The 20342-nt window shown below is 40.7% G+C and overlaps 1 protein-coding gene across 1 annotated transcript in view; it reads right to left on the bottom strand.

Moving 5' to 3' along the window:
• PHEX (phosphate regulating endopeptidase X-linked) overlaps positions 1 to 20342 on the bottom strand; it is a 198178-nt gene that overhangs the window by 65060 nt on the left and 112776 nt on the right. The window contains exon 13 of the mRNA XM_068533165.1: positions 26 to 103. Within this exon, the coding sequence (XP_068389266.1) occupies positions 26 to 103 (78 nt within the window). The remainder of the gene's footprint in view (positions 1 to 25; positions 104 to 20342) is intronic.

Genomic DNA, 20342 nt, shown 5'->3' with positions numbered 1-20342 from the left:
AAAATACAGTAAATTTAGCACTTACTGCCTTGAGGTCTTCATTAACATGAGTATCATTCATTATAAATTCAGGATAGCCAACTTTTGCCAAAACAGCTCTTGCCTATAAAAAAGAAAAAGAAAAATGATGTCAGAGTTTCAGCACTTAAGTCATTAATAATCAAAGGACACAGGAATGCAGCCTTCATCTGAAAACTCTGTTTACTGAATATCTACTATATGTAACTGACTGTGAAGGGCAAAAAAGAAAAAAAAAAAAATCTAAGTTAGTCCCTGCCCTCAGCATACTAAAAGCATAGTGAATGTAGCAAATAACTATATAATACAAGATAAATAAAGGTTTAGATATAGACAATATTGTCTATAAATAATTTTATTTATAGACAATATTGTTATCAAAGTCCATAGCAGAGATTATTTCCTCATGGGGAAAATGCTTAATGGAGAAGGTGACCAAACTGAGTCTTAGAGAATGGATGGGATTTCAAAATGCAGAGCTGAGAGGAAGGACATTCCAGGAGAGCAAACAGCAGGGGCAAAGTCAGGGAGGCGAAAAACAAAGAGCACGTCAGAGAGATGGTGAGTAGTTTCCTGTAGCTGGAGAAGAAAGCACGAGGGGTGGACACAGAAAACCATGCAAGAAAGCCAGCTTTGGCCAGATCACAGGGATTCCTGAATGCCATGCTAAGAGTCTATATTTTGTTTTACAGACAAGAGAGAACTAAATATTTTTAGCAGGAATAAAATGAGATGAGTCACCCTCCAGCGAAATTATCTGTGCAACTCCGTGAATGATGGCCAGGATGCCAGAAAAATTGGAGGTAGAGAGTCCAGACTAATTTAAGATGCATCACAACCATCCTTTTGATAGACATACTACTTATTCCCTGTTTTACAGTTTATAGGGAATGGATAAAGGAAACATAGGCACATACAAGGAGCCTCCACAGCAGTGACTGGCAAACTATGGCCTATGGGCCAAAGCTACTCTCTGCCCCGGCTCCCCACCCCAAATCTGTTTCTATAAATAAAGTTTCATTGGAACACAGCCACGCCCACTCATTTACATGTAATCTATGGCTGCTTTTGCACTACAACGGCAGAGTTAAATAGTTGGGACAGAAACCCTTTGGCTCACAAAACCTCAAATATTTACTCTCTAGCATTTTAAAGAAAAGGTTTGCCAACCCTTGCTCTCAAGAAATTTTGTCTCTCTCCTCTCCCCAGATTCAGGGTTTCACAAAAACAAAAGAACAGCTTACTCAAAGAGTAAGTACCCTGTCAGGCCTCTGCCCAGATCCCCTGGGATCCCTTTTATCACCTCAGCATATCCCTCCCCAGCTTCTATGTTCTTTTTCCTTTCTAATGGCCAGCACGTGAGACTGAAGGCCTGCCCTAGGGCTACTAGGACACCTTGCCTGCACTCAAAACAGTTTCCTCCTGGGAGTTTATCTACCTTGGGCCCCCATCTCCACTGCCATCCCAGCAGCCCTTAGCCAATGACAGCCTGTAGCAGGAATATGAAAGTCCAGCTCCTTTGCTTCAATTCAGGACACAGGGTGAGGTATAATTTGCCCTCTGGAGTTCCCCACAGGATCAGGCTATCTGAGACTTCCCCTGAAACGGCACCCTGGTCCATCTCTCACCCTTCCCAGTCTGGCTTCCCTCATTCCCTTGCTGGTTTCTCCTGGGAGCACTTGCTGAATAAATCATAAATCACTTGCACACGCATCCTCATCTCCAGCTCTGCCTCAAGAAGACCCAACATAAGACACCAGGCAACCCCCAACACATCGGTTTTATTCCAGCAAAGCAAAAACCAGTGACCTTTGCACACTGCTCTTAGTAATGAGTTTTTTCCTTCAGTCCCTTTCAATTTTCTTCACTCAAGAAATAAATAGAATAAGATAGTATGTTTTCCTTATCTGCCTTGAGATAATTCAAATATTAAATATCAGCAGAAACTTGAAACTCAAGACTCAGAGAGGATTTTACAAGTGCCGCAGGACACAGTCATAATGGGTTTTGCTGTTCCAGAGACTCAAATATAGCACAGATCAAATTTTGCCTTCAAAACCCTGTGAGTTACACTGAAAGCCTGATATGACCCAGAGAGCAGATAACCAGAGGTTACAACTCGCCCCCAACATCAAACAATACATCATATGTCTACAGGTTACCTTGTTCCGAGATTGTTCTGGTACTTCCCTCGTATTTAATTCCTCACTATACTTTATCAGCTCACCACAAGTCATATACATAACTATAACAAATAAAGAGCTCCAGATAGTCTCAAAAAAAATAAAGAAGTATACAAGCTGAGTCATCCACAATTGTTTTCTGAACACTGGTCTTTCCAGAGCATGCTGGTGAATTATGGATTGTTTTTCAAACCTCACACTCTGGGACCCCCCCACTGCACTATAGAGCTGCACAGAGTATATTACCTTCTGCACTGTATATGCAGGTCACTGAATCCTTTATTATTTATTTAGCAACACCATGACTTGAAGAGAGCCAGAATGGTGATACAAAGAATCTCTATTCATCTAAGAACACAAAGATAAATAATACTAGTAGCAACACTGCCAACATCTGGAAAGAATACCCTTCTTCCCCAAAAATGTGCTGTGTTGTTATGCCTCTATTCAAACCCAAATGCTCCTTCTGCCAGACAGTCTGTTGTCACTTCCACATCATCCCACCCAACCCCGTTCTACATTCTTCCCTGAGAAGCCTCAGAACTACATCTCCCAAAACCCCATGGGACATGACTGCAGGTTAGACTCTGTGAATGAGAAGCACTCATAGGAGACTGGAAAAGTAGAGGAGGAGACACTATTTATTCACTCGCTGCCGGTAGCTATGGGCAGGCACACGGGCATCTGCAGACAGCAGATAAAGCGCTTTGCCAGCAGCTTCCAAGCATTCTCCTGAGAAGAGCCCTTTCGTGTGCGGGCAGCAGAGACCATTGGCAGGCTCTGCCCTTCACTCCCCAGCCCTCCTGATGATTGCATAAGCCTCCAAATCCCCATATTAAACATCTTTCCGCTTGACACGCTTAGAAGGGCACCCATTTTCCTGAATAAACTCTGATATACCCTTTAAAGCAAATAATGATCACATCACTTTTTAATTTTTTCAGAATGGAAGAAATGAAGCACCAATAGCTTGATGGCTTGTGAAGGGAAAAGCATTAGTGAAGCAGGCCTGAAATCAATTACTCCATGGGTTATAAGGACAAGAAGGAAAGGCAAGTTCCACTGCAAACACTGAGAGAACAGTGGGATAAATAAAAAACAGACTGCATGCTATATCCTGCAAGAAATATTTCCCAGTCTGCTTATGGCTGATCAAAAACTCCAGAGCTTTCCATAACCAGTACATGCATTTCTTTCCCTTATTCACAAAGACCTCCAGAAAGGGCTGCACATGACAACTGGACCTTCTTCCTCAATAAAGGAGGCTCAAATGATCTTCACTACCTGTGTGACCCTGAGCAAAGTACTTAACTTTTCTGAAGCAAATACTGCCTATTATATATCCAATATCCACATTCCTTTCCCTTCCTTACTATCAGACCCCAGTTCTTCTCAGGATGACACTGGACCCAACAAAAAATAGCTGCATCACCCAACTTCGTTTGCAGTTACAGTTGGCTACGGGATGAGATTTTGGCCAATGACATATAACCAAAAGTCCTTGTTGCACTCCCAGGAATCTGTTTTAAAAGACGAAGACTCCGCTGGCATGTGCCCTCTGCCTGCAGTCCACGGTTTCTCAACCTTAGCAATATTGACATTTGGGGCCAGGTAATTCCTACTGCGGGAGCTGTCCTGTAGCCTGTAGGATGTTTAGAAGCATCTTTGGTTTCTACATACTAGATGCCACTAGCAACACCACCTCACAACTTGTGACAACCAAAAATGTCTTCAGACATTGCCAAATGTCCCCTAGGGGCAAAACTGCCTGCTGGGTAAGAACCACTACTTTAGTCTTTCCTCTTCCTCCTTCCTGCAATGCTGATGCAATGGCAGAGATAGGGCAGCCATCTTGTAATCACAGGGTAACAAACAAGAGGAAGAAATCGACATGCTAAAGAGGGTGGAATGAAGAGTTGGTGCCATCTGGAGCCCACCATATCAGGCATGAACTGCCTCCCTTCCCCCTCTATGACATGAGGAAAATAAATCCCTATTTGTCTGAGGCATTATATATAATGTTTTCTACTAGCTGTAGCTGAATGTAATCCTAACATGATCTCCTTTTCATCAGATATAGCCTGAGGGAAAAAAAAATAGTACCTATACTTCACTGGGTTGTCTGCAAGGATTCACAATGACATTGCACACAAAGCACTTTTTTATGCCTTGGTCCAGAGTACATGATGAATAAATGTTGGCTGTAGATTATACAGAGAAAGTAGAAACATGACTTCTTCCAAGGATCTGGAGTAACACTGTTCTGTACCTATTTGGAGGGTCTCTTAGGGGAACCCAGGCCAGATTACATCCTTAACCAAATACCTGAACTCCCCTGGGGGATAATGTCACTCTTTTTAGTCACAGGTCAAGTTTCAGGGGGCCACACAACGTAGTGAGAGAGGAAGGCTGTTGAAGCAACCCTGTGATCAATGGGGAGACAGATGTGCCCATGAGATGCTTGGAGCACGGTGGAAGATTTCCTGAGCAAAGCCAGGCTCTAAGCATGAGCCAGGAGAACCCAGGCTATTCATATCCCCCCAGAAGTCTGAGGACTCTTCTGAGGGCCGCTATTTGCACACCTCAGAAAATGGACACAAGAAACACTATGAAAGCTGATCTTAGCAAAGATCAAAGAAAAGGTTGCCTTTAGCATTCACCATCTTGGTTTCTGCTTTCCCTTCCTTTCTCTTGCCTGTATCCGTTCCTCCCAGTACCTAGCAGGCCCTGTGTGTTCATACCACTTGCTCTCTGATCATACCCAAAATTGGCCTTTCCTTGGCAATACACTGTGCCCCAAAGTCATCTCCCCCTTCCCTCCTCATCCATCAAAACTGCTATCCCCTCACGGCAGCTAACCTATTAGCTGTCATTGGGGCCTCAAACTAATTTATAAGATGTGAGTGACTAATAGCAATCTAATGTATTAACTCTGGAGAAATATCTGTATTTAAAAGAGTAGTTCATTAACCAAAGGGATAAATCAAATTATAAGGGAGGTTTCTGTAGCTGTCAGAACCTTCTTTCTGATACTACTCAAATCAAGCTAATGGCCTATTCCACTTAATCCCCATTGTGTTCCCCACATGGAATACAGTGCCGGGCACATAGCAAGTGATCAATGCTCAATAAATACTGATTCATGTAATGAGTAATTTAGTTGATAGACCCATTCTGATCAATGTCAAGAATAGTATCAGAAAATATAAAAGGTTATAGTCTAACACATGACCAAGAACATCATTCAATGCTGCTCCCGTCAAGGCACATTTCCATATAAACTGATCTTACCAAAAGAGATAACATGAGGGAAAAAAGAGAGAGACTTTCTGAGAACCTAGGGAACTTTCTGGAGAATGGAGCAATGTTTAAAATCCAGTGGGACTGGGACTTCCCTGGTGGTCCAGTGGTTAAGAATCCACGTTCCAATGCAGGGGACACAGGTTGGATCCCTGGTCAGGGAACTAAGATCCCACATGCTACGAGGCAACTAAGCCTGACAGCCACAACTACCGAGCCCGCACACTAGAGAGCAACTAGAGAGCCCACGGGCCTCAACTACAGAGGCAAAGCACTCTGGAGCCCGCAGGCCACAACCAGAGAGAAGCCCACGCACCACAACAAAAAGATCCCACAGGCCACAACTAAGATTCGACACAGCCAAAAATAATAAATAAATAAATAAATAAATAAAATCTGTTTAAAAAAATCCATTGGGACTGACTTTTTTTTTTCTTTGTTGTGTTGAGTCTTCATTGCTGCGCACGGGCTTCCTCTAGTTGCTGCGAGCGGGGGCTACTCTTCGTTGCGGTGCGCAGGCTTCTCATTGCGGTGGCTTCTCTTGCTGTAGAGCACAGGCCCTAGGCGCCCGGGCTTCAGTAGTTGCAGCACGTGGGCTCAGTAGTTGTGGCACATGGGCCCTAGAGCACATGGGTTTCAGCAGTTGTGGCGCGCAGGCTCAGTAGTCGTGGCTCGCGGGCTCTAGAGTGCAGGCTCAGTAGTTGTGACACACAGGCTTCATTGCTCCACAGCATGTGGGATCTTCCCAGACCAGGTAGCAAACCCATGTCCCCTGCATTGGCAGGCAGATTCTTAACCACTGCACCGCCAGGGAAGTCCCGGGACTGACTCTTGACAGCAACCAAAACTGTATTTTTTAATATAAGCTATTTCAATCAAACAACAAATACTTATTGAGAATGACCTTGAGGCTCAGGACTCTCCTCAGTGCTAAAGAAATATAAAAATATATAAGACGATCCATGGCCTCACTGTATTTATATTAAAAGACTGAAGAAAAACATTCTAGGACAACTTGCCATAATCGCTACTACAAAGTATGAGCAGTATCCTAATTATCTGAACCTCTCTGTTCCTCAGTTTCCTCATCTGTAAAATGTGGATAAAATTACTTCTAATACCAATGCAGTGAAATAGAGAGCTGAAAGAAGTATTTGGATAACAAAGGAATTGGGAAAGGATAACTTGGATTACCTAGATCAGGGGTTAATAACCTTTTTCTGTAAAGGGCCAGATGGTAAATATTTTCAGCTCTGCAGGCCATATGGTCTCTGTCACAACTATTCAACTCTGCATTGTACCTGGGAGAGCAGCCGTGGACACCACGTAAATGAATGGCTGTGGCTGTATGCCAATAAAACTTTATTTACAGACACTACTGAGATTTGAATCTCATATCACTTTTATGTAACATGATATATTCCTCTTCTTTTGACTCTTTAAAACAATTTTAAGATGTAAAATCCTTGCTTAGCTTGGAGGCCATACAAAAACAGGCAGCATGCTAAATATGGCTCAAGAGCCACAGTTTCCTGGGCTGACACATAATTCACTGAGGGTAGGTTGTTCATGGAGTTGCCTCAATTAATGGCACAGGGTCTAGTACACAGTAAGTGCTCAACAGCGCTTGCTAAAGTGATCCATGCTGAACAGGCTGGGGTGTGTGCGTGTGTGTGCATGGCTTAGCTATTAAGTTTTATATTTGTTTTTATTTTGCTCTTTGCTATTACTAACATGTACATGCAACAAATCTTAGTCACTTGGGGGTGTATTCCTTGCCCTAAAGTCTTAGGGCTAGAACTTTACAAATCACAATTTCCGTGGAGACAACAGACAGTTCATGAAGTAAAGATTATTACTTTGAGAGAGAGAGAAAAACTATCACAAATGAACTAGAAAAGCAAGGAACACTGAAAACTTAAAACACAACATGATTTAAACTCTCAAGTCACCCCTCCTTCCCAGAATTTTCCACAAGGTACACTACAACTTGATAGTGCTGGTGGGAAGAACAGAACCGAACATAATTCTGCTTTACTTGGCTGTGAGCGCTGAAACAACATGTAATTTTTACACAGATGACCAAACTGATTTAAAGATTGGTTAGCTTGACTGCTTTATCCTAAATTTTCAAAGCCACTTAATATTAAGCTGATCGGCAGAAATCAAGACAGAAAGCTCATTTGTTTTAATCCCCACTGACCTGGCTATTTAGGAGAGTCAGGAAAATTCTCAGATGTCTTACATGTACTACATCAAAGGCATCACTTTAAACACTTCATTAAACAGCTTTGTGTTTCCTCTACATAGTTAAGTCACTTAGCATATTTTTTTCTCTTTTATTAATTTAACTAACTTAAGAAAAAAATGGAACAATTGATGATCAACTGCCCTTTTACAAACAATTTATAGCACAACTTTCTTAACGCTTGCAACAGCTGTGAAAGCGTCAGTCAGGCTTAACCACGCCAAGGTCTCGTTTTCTCTCATGAGTTCTACAATAACTATTAAACATCAATCAAAATTCTGAGCTTTAAGCATTGGAAGTTCAGGAGACTGTACATGAATTACACTATCCTTCAAAACAGTAGCAATTTCCATAATGCCAAACAAATGATTGACTAGTGTAGACGTCCTGGCTGAAGATATTCTCCTAAGCAGAGCTAATGGTATTAATGAAAATTAGGCTGGAGAACAGGCTTTAATATCCTTTGGGGCTTTCTGAATTCCACAAATAATAACAATGCAGTCATCTGACAAATCAAATTTCACCTTCTTGATAAGAATGGCAATGATTTATCATGAGTCTTCAAAAAACTTTAATTCTGCAAATTGCTTTCGGGTGTGGTTCACAGGCTCATGCATCATGCTGGGGGGAGAATAGATAAGCGCCCCCCATGAATCACAGGGCTTTTTAAGTGCAAGTCATAGTTCTGATTTTGCGAAAGCTGGAAGACAGGAATGCTCAGATTTCAGGTCTTCCACCCTTAACCCTGCCTGAATAATGTCCCAGTGTAGCAGACAATCCCCATTTCTCTCCGATATGGACAACATTCTAAGAAGGTATGTTCCAAATTATAAAGCAGCTCCATCCATCCATCGCCTCCCTTGAAAGTACCTACGCCAGGACTTCCCCGGTGGCGCAGTGGTTGGGAATCCGCCTGCCAATGCAGGGGACACGGGTTCGAGCCCTGGTCCGGGAGGATCCCACATGCTGTGGAGCAACTAAGCCTGTGCGCCACAACTACTGAGCCTGCGCCCTAGAGCCCATGAGCCACAACTACTGAAGCCCGCGTGCCTAGAGCCCGTGCTCTGCAACAAGAGAAGCCACCACAATGAGAAGCCCGCGCACCGCAATGAAGAGTAGCCCCTGCTCGCCACAACTAGAGAAAGCCCGCACACAGCAACGAAGACCCAATGCAGTCCAAAAATTAATTAATTAATTAATTTTTTTTAAAAAAAGAAAATACCTACTCCATGTATCTTGAAGGTGGGCAGTTTTTCCAGTCCAAAAAAGGAAAGTACTCTGGTACAGGTAAATCATAATTTGGCCACACCGGCACTAAACAGTTTCCTGGTATCATTGTGATAGTCCTCTCACTTGGGTGAGCCCTGCACCCAACAGAGTTTTTAAAAAAAGAACATTTGGGTTTTCTTTGAACATAGATGGAGCAGGGAGTAACAACAGAGTTAAGAACCCAAAACCATCCTATGATTAATCCATAAAACAACACATCTCCCTGATGGTAGGGGCAACTTTACCTTAAAAACAGTGGCAACTCTCACATATCCCCTTTGAAGCCGAATAGGAGAGTGTCAACGTCTTTTTATTACCTTCAATTACATGTGGTAAACTGCTCACAAAGTTTTCTCAAATAGAACAGCTGCTAGGCCTGATTAAATGAATATCCTAAGCTTCAATTAACCAAATCCATTTGTCCAGACATAGCCAAGATGATAAAAGCCCGAGAGCCAGAACAATCCTATATTATAGTCAGGCTTTTAGATGAGCCAAAGTAAGTGGGATTTTTCTCTGCCCCACACGCAGGGCTCTACGTCACGGGTCAGCAAACAAAAGCCAACAGGCCAAAACAAGCCTACCACCTATTTTTGTAAAAAACACTGTGTTTTGGAACATGGTGAAGGGGTCCAAAATATGTCACTGCAGCATAAGAATTATTTTGAGCTGAAGGCATTTGAGAATCAACAGATACAGGAAGAGGCCTTCTCTGCACTCCCCTTATCTGCCTAAAAGCAGGCCTCCCAAAAGAATTCTACTGTCATAAATCCCTGTTAAGGGAGGTTTCTCATACCAGGGGGAAAGAGTGACTCCTACCACCAGAAATGAGGAGTCAGCGCCAGGATGAGAAATTGCATACACAGACCTTACTAAATCAAACCGTACCTTCCATTAGTTTCCCCCACGTATTTCTCAGTCATATCCCACCATTTATTGTTCCTTGAAATCTGTGTATAAAATAAATAACCTACAAGGATATACTGCACAGCACAAGGAATATAGCTAATATTTTATAATAACTATAAATGGAGTATACTCTTTAAAATTTGTGAACCACTATGTTGTACACCTGAAACTTATATAATACTGTGAATCAACTGTACCTCAATAAAAAAATAATAAAGTGTTTTTTTAAAAAAAGATGGCATATGAGGCCCAAATTCTCACTGCTTCTTTGAGCTACATTTTCTGTGGGCTCCCACCTACCTAAGGGAATAAACTTTGTCTTTTCTCCTGCTAATCCACCTTCTGTCAGTTTAATTTGCAGACCCCCAAACACTGAACCTCAAAGGGTAGTAGAAGTTTTTCCTCTCCAACAATAGCCATGTTCATTGGTTTATGGATTGTCTATGGCCACTTTCACACTACAGCTGCAGAGTTGAGTAGTTGCAAGAGAGACCATAGGGCCCCCAAAGCCTAAAATATTTACGATCTGTTTACTATCTGGCTCTTTGCATAAAAATTATGCCAACACCTCTTCTACATAAGAAGGTCCCAAATTTTTCAAAACTAATAGTAAAGATAGCAAGGGAAAAATAGGGACAAAGGTTAATCTTTTTGGACAGGTTCATCAGATATAAACATGTGATTAAACTTATAATAATGCTTCATGTTTTGTTGAGGTAAATACCTGAATTTTAAAACAGAGCCAGCATACAAATATTAACCAGAAATGGGAATACCATGGAAAAATCAATGCACTTTTTGAGGAAAAGAAAAAAATGTATACAAATTACTAAAAACCATTTTCAAATGTCAAGATTCAAATGGCTTAGAAATGCACATTGAACACCTAGTCCTTAACACCTAACATTTTCTCAGATAAATTTTATCAGCCACTTAATCCTCCTCCCAGTTGTTAAATTACTTACTTAAACAGGAGGCAAGCTGGAGATTAACTTCAATAACATATCCTGTTCTCTCATCAACAGTCCACCTGAACCGGAATTGTCCTCATTTATTCCACTGAGGTTTACCTCTGACGTGAACGATTCTTTACCAGCCTGAAAAAACTTCAAACTACCTCCCTCATAACACAGGGGAGAGATCAAATAAGATAGCTGCTGAATTATTAAATTAGGTAAATGTAAACTGTCACACGGTTTTCCTAAAAGAAGGATGCCACGGGGCCAATGCCCATATATAATGCTTGTTCCTTTGACACTGGACTCTTCTAGTTCAGGGCTTCTCAAACCTCTATCCTTGAACCAACAGCCATCAGCGTCACTTGGGAGCTCGTTAAAATGCAAATTTGTGGATCCATCTTGGACCTACTAAGTCAAATGTCTCCGGGTTGCAACCTAGGAATCTGCATTGTAACAAACCTTACCTTAAGGCAGAGTTTCTCAACCTTGGTACTACTGACATTTAGGCCAAATTATTCTCATTTGTGGGGGTCTGTCCTGTGCACTGTGGGATGTTTAGCAGCATCCTTGACCTCTACCCACTAGATGCCAGTCAACTCTCCCCCCGTTCCCAGTTGTGACCAAAAATGTCTCCAGACCTTGCCAAATGTCCCCTGGGGGTACAATATCGCCCTGGGTTAAGAACCACTGCTGTAGGGGATTCTCATGCATGCTCAGGTGTGAGACACAATCTGACCTAGACTGTGGTACTTGTCAAGGCATCTGGACCCACTTGGGAGAACCCCTGACGTTGTATCAATATTACCCATTCCTAAGAAGGGGGCTCGTCCAGTCCTTCAATATTCCTTAGGCATTTCATTAATGGTCACCACTATTATGCCATTAGCAGTATTTTATGGAGAAAACACCATGATCTTCTCTCCCATCAATTTTTTAATGTGCCTCAGGCAATTGCAGTTCAATTTAATTTCTGGTCAATGCCACCTAAAGCCCAGGATGATAGAGGCAAAGAATTAACAACTGGAAAGTGCTCTGCAACTATAAGTCACGATAGAAATATACCCCAAGATCTCAGAGATATTTACATTAAAAGTTCTAATAACTTTTCTCTGAGTAGCTTGGTAAAATCTATTTTTAAGTACTTTGAGGCATCTAAAAAGCCACGTTAATACAATTACAGTTCACTGAAAAATTAGCAATTTCAAAGTGCAATCCACTTTGAAAGCGAAAATCAGTCATAGCAGGGTAATATTCTATTTAATTATAAAGATTAATTCAACCTTCATTTATTTGTGCATGTGTTTGGTCTTTTCATTTTTCACACAACACCCGAGATTCAAATACCATCTGGTAGAATTGCCAAACAAGTTTCAGTAGCATCTATTAGAGTTGCAGATTTCATTTCAAAGTGGAATTGATAAAAGTATAAGGGGAGAGGGGGAAAAACGGAGGTAGAAGCAGTAGAGACTCAATTTAATCTCCAAAATATACAGGCAGCTCATGCAGCTCAATATCAAAAAAACAAACCCAATCCAAAAATGGGCAGAAGACCTAAATAGACATTTCTCCAAAGAAGATATACAGATTGCCAACAAACACATGAAAGGATGCTCAACATCACTAATCATTAGAGAAATGCAAATCAATCTACAATGAGGTATCACCTCACACCAGTTAGAATGGGCATCATCAGAACATCTACAAACAACAAATGCTGGAGAGGGTGTGGAGAAAAGGGAACCCTCTTGCACTGTTGGTGGGAATGTAAATTGATACAGCCACTATGGAGAACAGTATGGAGGTTCCTTAAAAAACTAAATATAGATTTACCATATGATCCAGCAATCCCACTGTGGGGCATATACCCAGAGAAAACCATAATTCCAAAAGACACATGCACCCCAGTGTTCATTGCAGCACTATTTACAATAGCCAGGTCATGGAAGCAACCTAAATGCCCATCGACAGATGAGTGGATAAAGAAGATGTGGCACATTTATACAATGGAATATTACTCAGCCATAAAAAGGAACGAAATTGAGTCATCTGTAGTGAGGTGGATGGACCTAGAGACTGTCATACAGAGTGAAGTAAGTCAGAAAGAGAAAAACAAATACAGTATGCTAACACATATATATGGAATCTAAGGAAAAAATAAAAAATAAAAAAAGGTCATGAAGAACCTAGTGGCAAGACGGGAATAAAGACACAGACCTACTAGAGAATGGACTTGAGGATATGGGGAGGGGGAGGGGGGAGATGTGACAGGGTGAGAGAGTGTCATGGACATATATACACTACCAAATGTAAAATAGATAGCTAGTGGGAAGCAGCCGCATAGCACAGGGAGATCAGCTCGGTGCTTCGTGACCACCTAGAGGGGTGGGATAAGGAGGGTGGGAGGGAGACGCAAGAGGGAGGAGATATGGGGATATATGTTTATGTATAGCTGATTCACTTTGTTATACAGCAGAAACTAACACACCATTGTAAAGCAATTACACTCCAATAAAGACTTAAAAAAAATAAAACAAAAATGAGGTTTTCCACCAATCTGATGGAACTGTATCCCTCTCTCTACGTCGTTCCCTACCATGCCACCTGCACAAACAGTCCTAAATAACAAGTCCTGTCATCCCCATTTACAGTATTTTCTGAAACAGCCAGGTGAAGATTTAAGCAGTGTTGTGTGTAATAGTGTAAACTCTGATTATGAACTATGTCCACCATGTTTTTCAAATGTATCTTACATCTTCCTTAAAAATGTGGCTTTAGTCACGTGGTGATTAAGTTGACCACTTTCTTCATCACAATATCTGTTCAATATTCAATCTTTTACTGAATGATTACTAACTGCCAAACAAGCACCACAGACTTGAAAATATCTTCTTAAATTTCTTTGAGTTGTAACATACACAAAGTACACAAATAATAAGTGTACAAATCAAAGATTTGTTTTTAAACACACACACACACATACACACAAACCTGTGCTAGCAACTCTGAGACAAGATTTAAAATATTTCTAGTACACAGAAGGCTCCCTTGGGTGCCTTTCCAGTTAATAAGCCGTCCACCCTCAAGATAACCGCTATTCTGACCTCTATCTCCATAGCTTAGTTTTGCCTGCTCTTGAACTTCAAAAAAAAGTGTGTACTCTTTTGTGCCTGGCTTCTTTCATCTCAACATTACATCTGAGAAATTCATCTGTGTTTTGTGTGTAGCAAGAGTTGAGATACATAGTTTAATACACTGCACTCCTGTCCTCAAGGAGTTCACAGTCAGACACGTGGAGAATGGGAGGCAAACACAAGACGTAGAGAACAAACGTGTGGACACCAAGGGGGAAAGCGGGGGGGGCGGGGGGGGGATGAACTAGGAGATTGGGATTGACATATATACGCTAATATGTATAAAATAGATAACTAATAACAACCTGCTGTACAAAAAATAAATAAGTAAAATAAAATTTTAAAAAACAAAACAAAACAAACAAAAAAACCCAGAAGAATGTAGAGGATAGGTTGGGATGGGATGGGATGGCTTCAGATGGGATGGAAAAAAAGGGAAGGACCCTGTGAAAAGGTCATCTTCAAAGAGGAGATCTCAGTGCTAAACACAATCATCAGCAACAATAGAAATAACATTTTTAATAATAACAAATGTAATGTTCTTTGTTGAACTTTAACTATGGATCAGGTACTGGGCTAAGTGCTTCACTTCCTCATCAGATCCAAATTTATTTTACCTCAACGCTATCAGGTGAGTACAGATTATCCCCATTTCACAGCTGATGGATCTGAGCCTCAGAAAGGGGAAATAACTCTCCCCAAGTCCTACAGGCAATAAGGGCCAAAACCAGCTTTTTAACCCAGATTAATTTAGCCCTAATCTGACTTCAAAATGCCCATGTTTTTCCAACATACACCATCTTTTGAGAGATGAAAAGTAATATCCTATTATATAAATTATAAATCCAAATGAACCGATTAATGTGTAAAGACCACCTCTGCATCAGTAACCATATTCAACATGCTAAAAATAATAATATTTTTAGCTGTAAGAACACTTTTAAGAAGTTCTCCATCCTTCCCTAAAAATCATACCATCGAGCTTTTAGTTCTGGACACCAGTGGGACTAAACTTTGAGAGCCCATAGCAGACCAAGGCTTAGCCAAGAGAGGAGATCAAAATGGAAAAGGAGAGACAAGAAAGTATTTCTATTCTGGAAATATCAGAACATCTATTTTTCAGACCAGTCAAGGTAATGAAGTAAATGAGACTTCACCAATAGGAGGAAAGTTCCAGGGAATGGGGCTCCATGAAGAGAAGGTTATCAACCTCATGGAGAAGATCCACTGGCAACTATCCTGAGAAATGTGTCTAGCCTGAGCATCCCTGGTCCAAGGATTTCTGGCCCTCACCCGCCCACTTTGAAAGAGGAATAAGGTCTCTCCCTCAGGGATCTTAGCACAGTCATAAAGACAAATGAGAGCCAGTTTGAATCAATTAAGCTTAATCTGACTGGTTTTGAGGTTGGAAACGCAGGAACATAGCAAAAGCAGCAGACCGGGAACCTTGTACCTTACCCCAGAAGCCCATGAGATGGAATATGGGCCTTATGAACGATGAGTTTTTGGTTCCAACTTTGGGTTCCCCAAAACTCTGGCAACTTGGTCGTGCATTATCTGCTTGTAAGAATATATCATCAGTAACATGTAACTTTCTGCTACCATAACAGCCATACATATGGTATGGCATATGTCAACGTTCATGGGTCCAGGTACCTTGCTGCTCTCTACCTCTCCGCCAGAGTACCAGCCTCCACCCGTTCAGACTAAACTCCAGAGGGTGAGTGGTGAGAGACAGATAAAGGAAATGCAACCCAAAGCCACCTTCTGCCCTCACAGTTCAGACCTGGTTATTTATTCTGGGATGCCCATGGGCTACATTTTGGAACAAATCTTGGCTTTTTTTTTTTTGCTGTACTTCTGAAAAGGCAATCTAGGGAAGGAAATCAGAAAGGCCACCTATACTCAAGACAAAGCAATGAGCCACAGCCAAGGGACAACGTGCGCTGTTGGTAAACAGCAGCCTAAATGTCATCATCAATTAGTCATCATTCAACAAAGCCAATGAGTAACCTCTATATAAAACCACTTAATTCTTACTCAAACTTTAGCCCAACAAGAGAGAAAAGCAGCAAGGTGTTGGTCAAAAACTTGAGACTAGGAAAGTGCTATACCATGTTGGCAAGCCATGGCCTGCAAGCCAAATTCCAGCTGCTGCCTGATTTTGTAAATAAAGTTTTACTGACACACAGTCATGCACATCTGTTCACATAATGTCTATGGCTGCATTCATGGGACAACAGTAGGTCCGAATAGCTGCGGCAGAGACCACATGGCCTGCAAAGCGCAAAATACTTACTATCTTGTCCTCTGAGTGAGAAATGTGCCAACTCCTGCTCTACACTCTCACCACTCAATGTGTGGTCCATGGTCCAGGTGCATCCATCTCACCTGGGGGCTTGCTAGAAATGCAGAATCTCAGGCTCTACTTCAAACTTAGTAAGAATCTGCATTTTAACAAGGTCCCTGGGAGAGTGGTGTGCACATTCAAGTCTGAGCAGCCGTGCTCTAATAGGGCTCTGCTTCTCAAACTTGGCTGCTTACTGGAATTGCCAGAGGAGTTTTATTTCGTTTTGAATACTGACAGCCTGGGTCTGAGGTAACTCCAGTCTGAAAAGTTTGCAAGAGCTTCCAGCTCCTCCTCACATAGCTCTCATTCTCATTAGATGTTGACAGAGGACACTCAAACAAGCATCCAACAATTAGGGAGGGTTTGGGAAGTGGGAAGAGCAGAGCAGAAGGAAAGGATTTGCTCCTCTTCTACTCTGTCAAGTTTTCTCATTTTAAAATTGCTCTCGGGCTTCCCTGGTGGCGCAGTGGTTGAGAATCTGCCTAATGCAGGGGACACGGGTTCGAGCCCTGGTCTGGGAAGATCCCACATGCCGCGGAGCAACTAGGCCCGTGAGCCACAACTACTGAGCCTGCGTGTCTGGAGCCTGTGCTCCGCAACAAGAGAGGCCGTGATAGTGAGAGGCCCGCGCACCGCGGTGAAGAGTGGCCCCCGCTTGCTGCAACTAGAGAAGGCCCTAGCACAGAAACGAAGGCCCAACATAGCAATCAGTCAATCAATCAATCAATCTTTAAAAAAAAAAAAAAAGGGGTACCGCCATCTTTAAAATAATGAGTCATGGGGATTAACTTTAAAAAAAAAAAATTGCTCTCTCCAACAAGCTCCTTTTTTGTGAATAATTGTTAATGGAAATCAGAAATTACTTAGGACAATTCATAGGGCCTCTTTAGAACACGACCTTACACAGATCCATACAAATCACTTTGCCAAACCTTAACTTTCATTTTCAAAAGCCTGGAAGAACAAGCCGAATTATTCCATATACCTGTAAATTCATTTTATAACTTAATATGAGAATTAAACAAAGGCTCTCTTCTGCAGCCCTAAAGGACACAACCTCAGTGCTGTCCTTGACTCTGCTCCGCTTTGGGACAGGTCCATTCAGCTCATTAGTTTAATGCTTACAAACCCCTGCAAGGAGGCTCTTGTTAGCCTGCACAGTGACTTCAGCACTGGCGACACCAGAATATACCAAAGGCAGCAGATTTGTCCCCTTTACCTTAGGTCAGCAAGCATGGCCCTTTCCAATGCCAAGAGTCTTTGGCTATAAAGTACAGGAAATCAGAACCTCATGTACATCAATGAAGTTAAAACACTCCCTCACACCTTATATAAAAATAAACTCAAAATGGTTTAAAGACCTAAATACATGACATGACACCATAAAACTCGTAGAAGAGAACATAGGCAAAACATTCTCTAATATAAATCACGGAAGTGTTTTCCTAGGTCAGTCTCCCAAGGCAAAAGAAATAAAAGCAAAAATACACAATTGGTACCTAATCAAACTTAAAAGCTTTTGCACAGGAAACTATCGACAAAACAAAAAGACAATCTACGAATGGGGGAAAATATCTGCAAACAATGCAACTGACAAGGGGCTAATATCCAAAATATACAAACAATTCATACAACTCAATATCAAAAAAAACAAGCAACCGAATCAAAAAATGGGCAGAAGACCTAAATAGACATTTCTCCCAAGAAGACATAAAGATGGCCAACAGGCACATGAAAAGATGCTCAACATCGCTAATTATTAGAGAAATGCAAATCGAAACTACAATGAGGTATCACCTATCACGAGTCAAAATGGCTATCATCAAAAAGTCTACAAATGATAAATCCTGGAGAGGGTGTGGAGAAAAGGGAACCCTCCTACACTGTTGGGAATGTAAACTGGTACAGCCACTATGGAGAACAGTGTGGTGGTTCCTTCAAAAACTAAAAAATAGAACTACCATATGATCCAGCAATCCCACTCCTGGGCATATATCCAAAGAAAACTATAATTCAAAAAGATACATGCACCCTAATGTTCATAGCAGCACTATTTACAATAGCCAGGTCATGGAAGCAACCTAAATGTCCATCGACAGATGAATGGATAAAGAAGATGTGGTCTATATATACAATGGAATATTACTCAGCCATAAAAAAAGAATGAAATAATGCCATCTGCAGCAACATGGATAAACTTAGAGATTATCATACTAAGTGAAGTAAGTCAGAGAAAGACAAATACCATATGATATCACTTATATGTGGAATCTAAAAAAATGATACAAATGAACTTACTTACAAAACAGAAATAAACTCATAGACATAGCAGAAAAACTTATGATTATAAAGGGGGAAAGGGAAGGGGGATAAATTAGGAGTTTGGGGTTAACAGATACACACTATTATATATAAAATAGATAAACAACAAGGATCTACTGTATAGCACAGGGAACTATATTCAATACCTTGTAATAACCTATAATGGAAAAGAATCTGAAAAGGAATATATATATATGTGTATATATATATACTGTATACTATATATATATATCTGAATCACTTTGCTGTATATCAGAAACATAACACTGTAAATCAACTACACTTCAATTAAAAAAACCCACAATGATATACGTATATGTATAGCTGATACATTTTGCTGTACAGTAGAAAGTAACACAACGTTGTAAAGCAACTATACTCTAATAAAAATTAAAATAAATAAATTTAAAAAACAAAATAAATTTACTTACATAATTAAAAAAATGAGATATTACTACACACCTATCAGAATGGCTGAAATAAAAAACAGTGATAATACCAAATACTGGTGAGGATGCAGAAAAAGTGCTTCATCAGACATTGCTGGTGGGAATGTAAAATGGTACAGCCACCCTGGTAAGCAGTTTGGTAGTTTTTTTATAAAACAAAACATGCAAGTACCATCCGACCCAGCCATTACACTCTTGGGCATTTACTCTAAAGAAATGAAAATTTATATTCATACAAAAACCTCTCTACCTACATGAATGTTCTAACAGCTTTACTGTAACAGTCCCAAACTGGAAACTGCTCAGATGTCCTTCAACAGCTGAATGGTTTAAACAAACTGGCATGCATCCATTTCATGGGATACCACTCAACAATAAAAAGGAACAAATTACTAATACACGCCACAACCTGGGGATGCATCTCCTGAAAACTCTACCGAGAAAAAAAAGCTAATCCCAAAAGGATAAAGACAGTGTGATTCCTTTATGTAATATTTTGAAATAATAAACTTTAGAAATGGAGAACAGCTTAGTGATTCAGGGGTGGGGATGGGAGGTGGGTATAAAAGGGTAGCATAAGGTGCCGGAACTGTTTAGTGTCTTGACTATGGTGGTGGGTACATAAACCTACACGTGATAAAACTGTAAAATGTACACAGAGTAAAACTGGGGAAATGTGAAGATCTGTGGATTATATTAATGTCAATTTCCCAGTTATGACTTACATGGTAGTTTTTCAAAATGTTACCATTGGAGGAAACTGGGTAAAATGTACATGGGATCTGTGTTATTTCTTACAACTGCTTGTGAATCTAAAATTATCTCAATAAAAAATTCAGATAAAAAAAGATGTGGCATACATATACAATGGAACATTACTCAGCCATAAGAAAAAGAATGAAATATTGCCATTTGCAGCAATATAGATGGACCTAGAGAATATCATACTAAGTGAAGTAAGACAGAGAAAGACAAATATATCACTTACATGTGGAATCTAAAAATTAATACAAATGAATTTATTTACAAAACAGAAATAGACTCACAGCCATAGAAAACAAACTTATGGTTACCAAAAGGGAAAGGGGAAGGGGAAAGGATAAATTAGGAGTATGAGATTAACAGATACACACTACTATATATAAAATAGATAACAAGGATTTACTGCATAGCACAGGGAATGATAATCAGTATCTTATAATAA

The sequence above is a fragment of the Eschrichtius robustus genome, chromosome X (genome assembly GCF_028021215.1).
Source record: "Eschrichtius robustus isolate mEscRob2 chromosome X, mEscRob2.pri, whole genome shotgun sequence".
Taxonomy (NCBI): Eukaryota; Metazoa; Chordata; class Mammalia; order Artiodactyla; family Eschrichtiidae; genus Eschrichtius; species Eschrichtius robustus.
The sequence above is the reverse complement of the archived record's forward strand: the minus strand, read 5'-3'. Positions and strand labels throughout refer to the sequence as shown.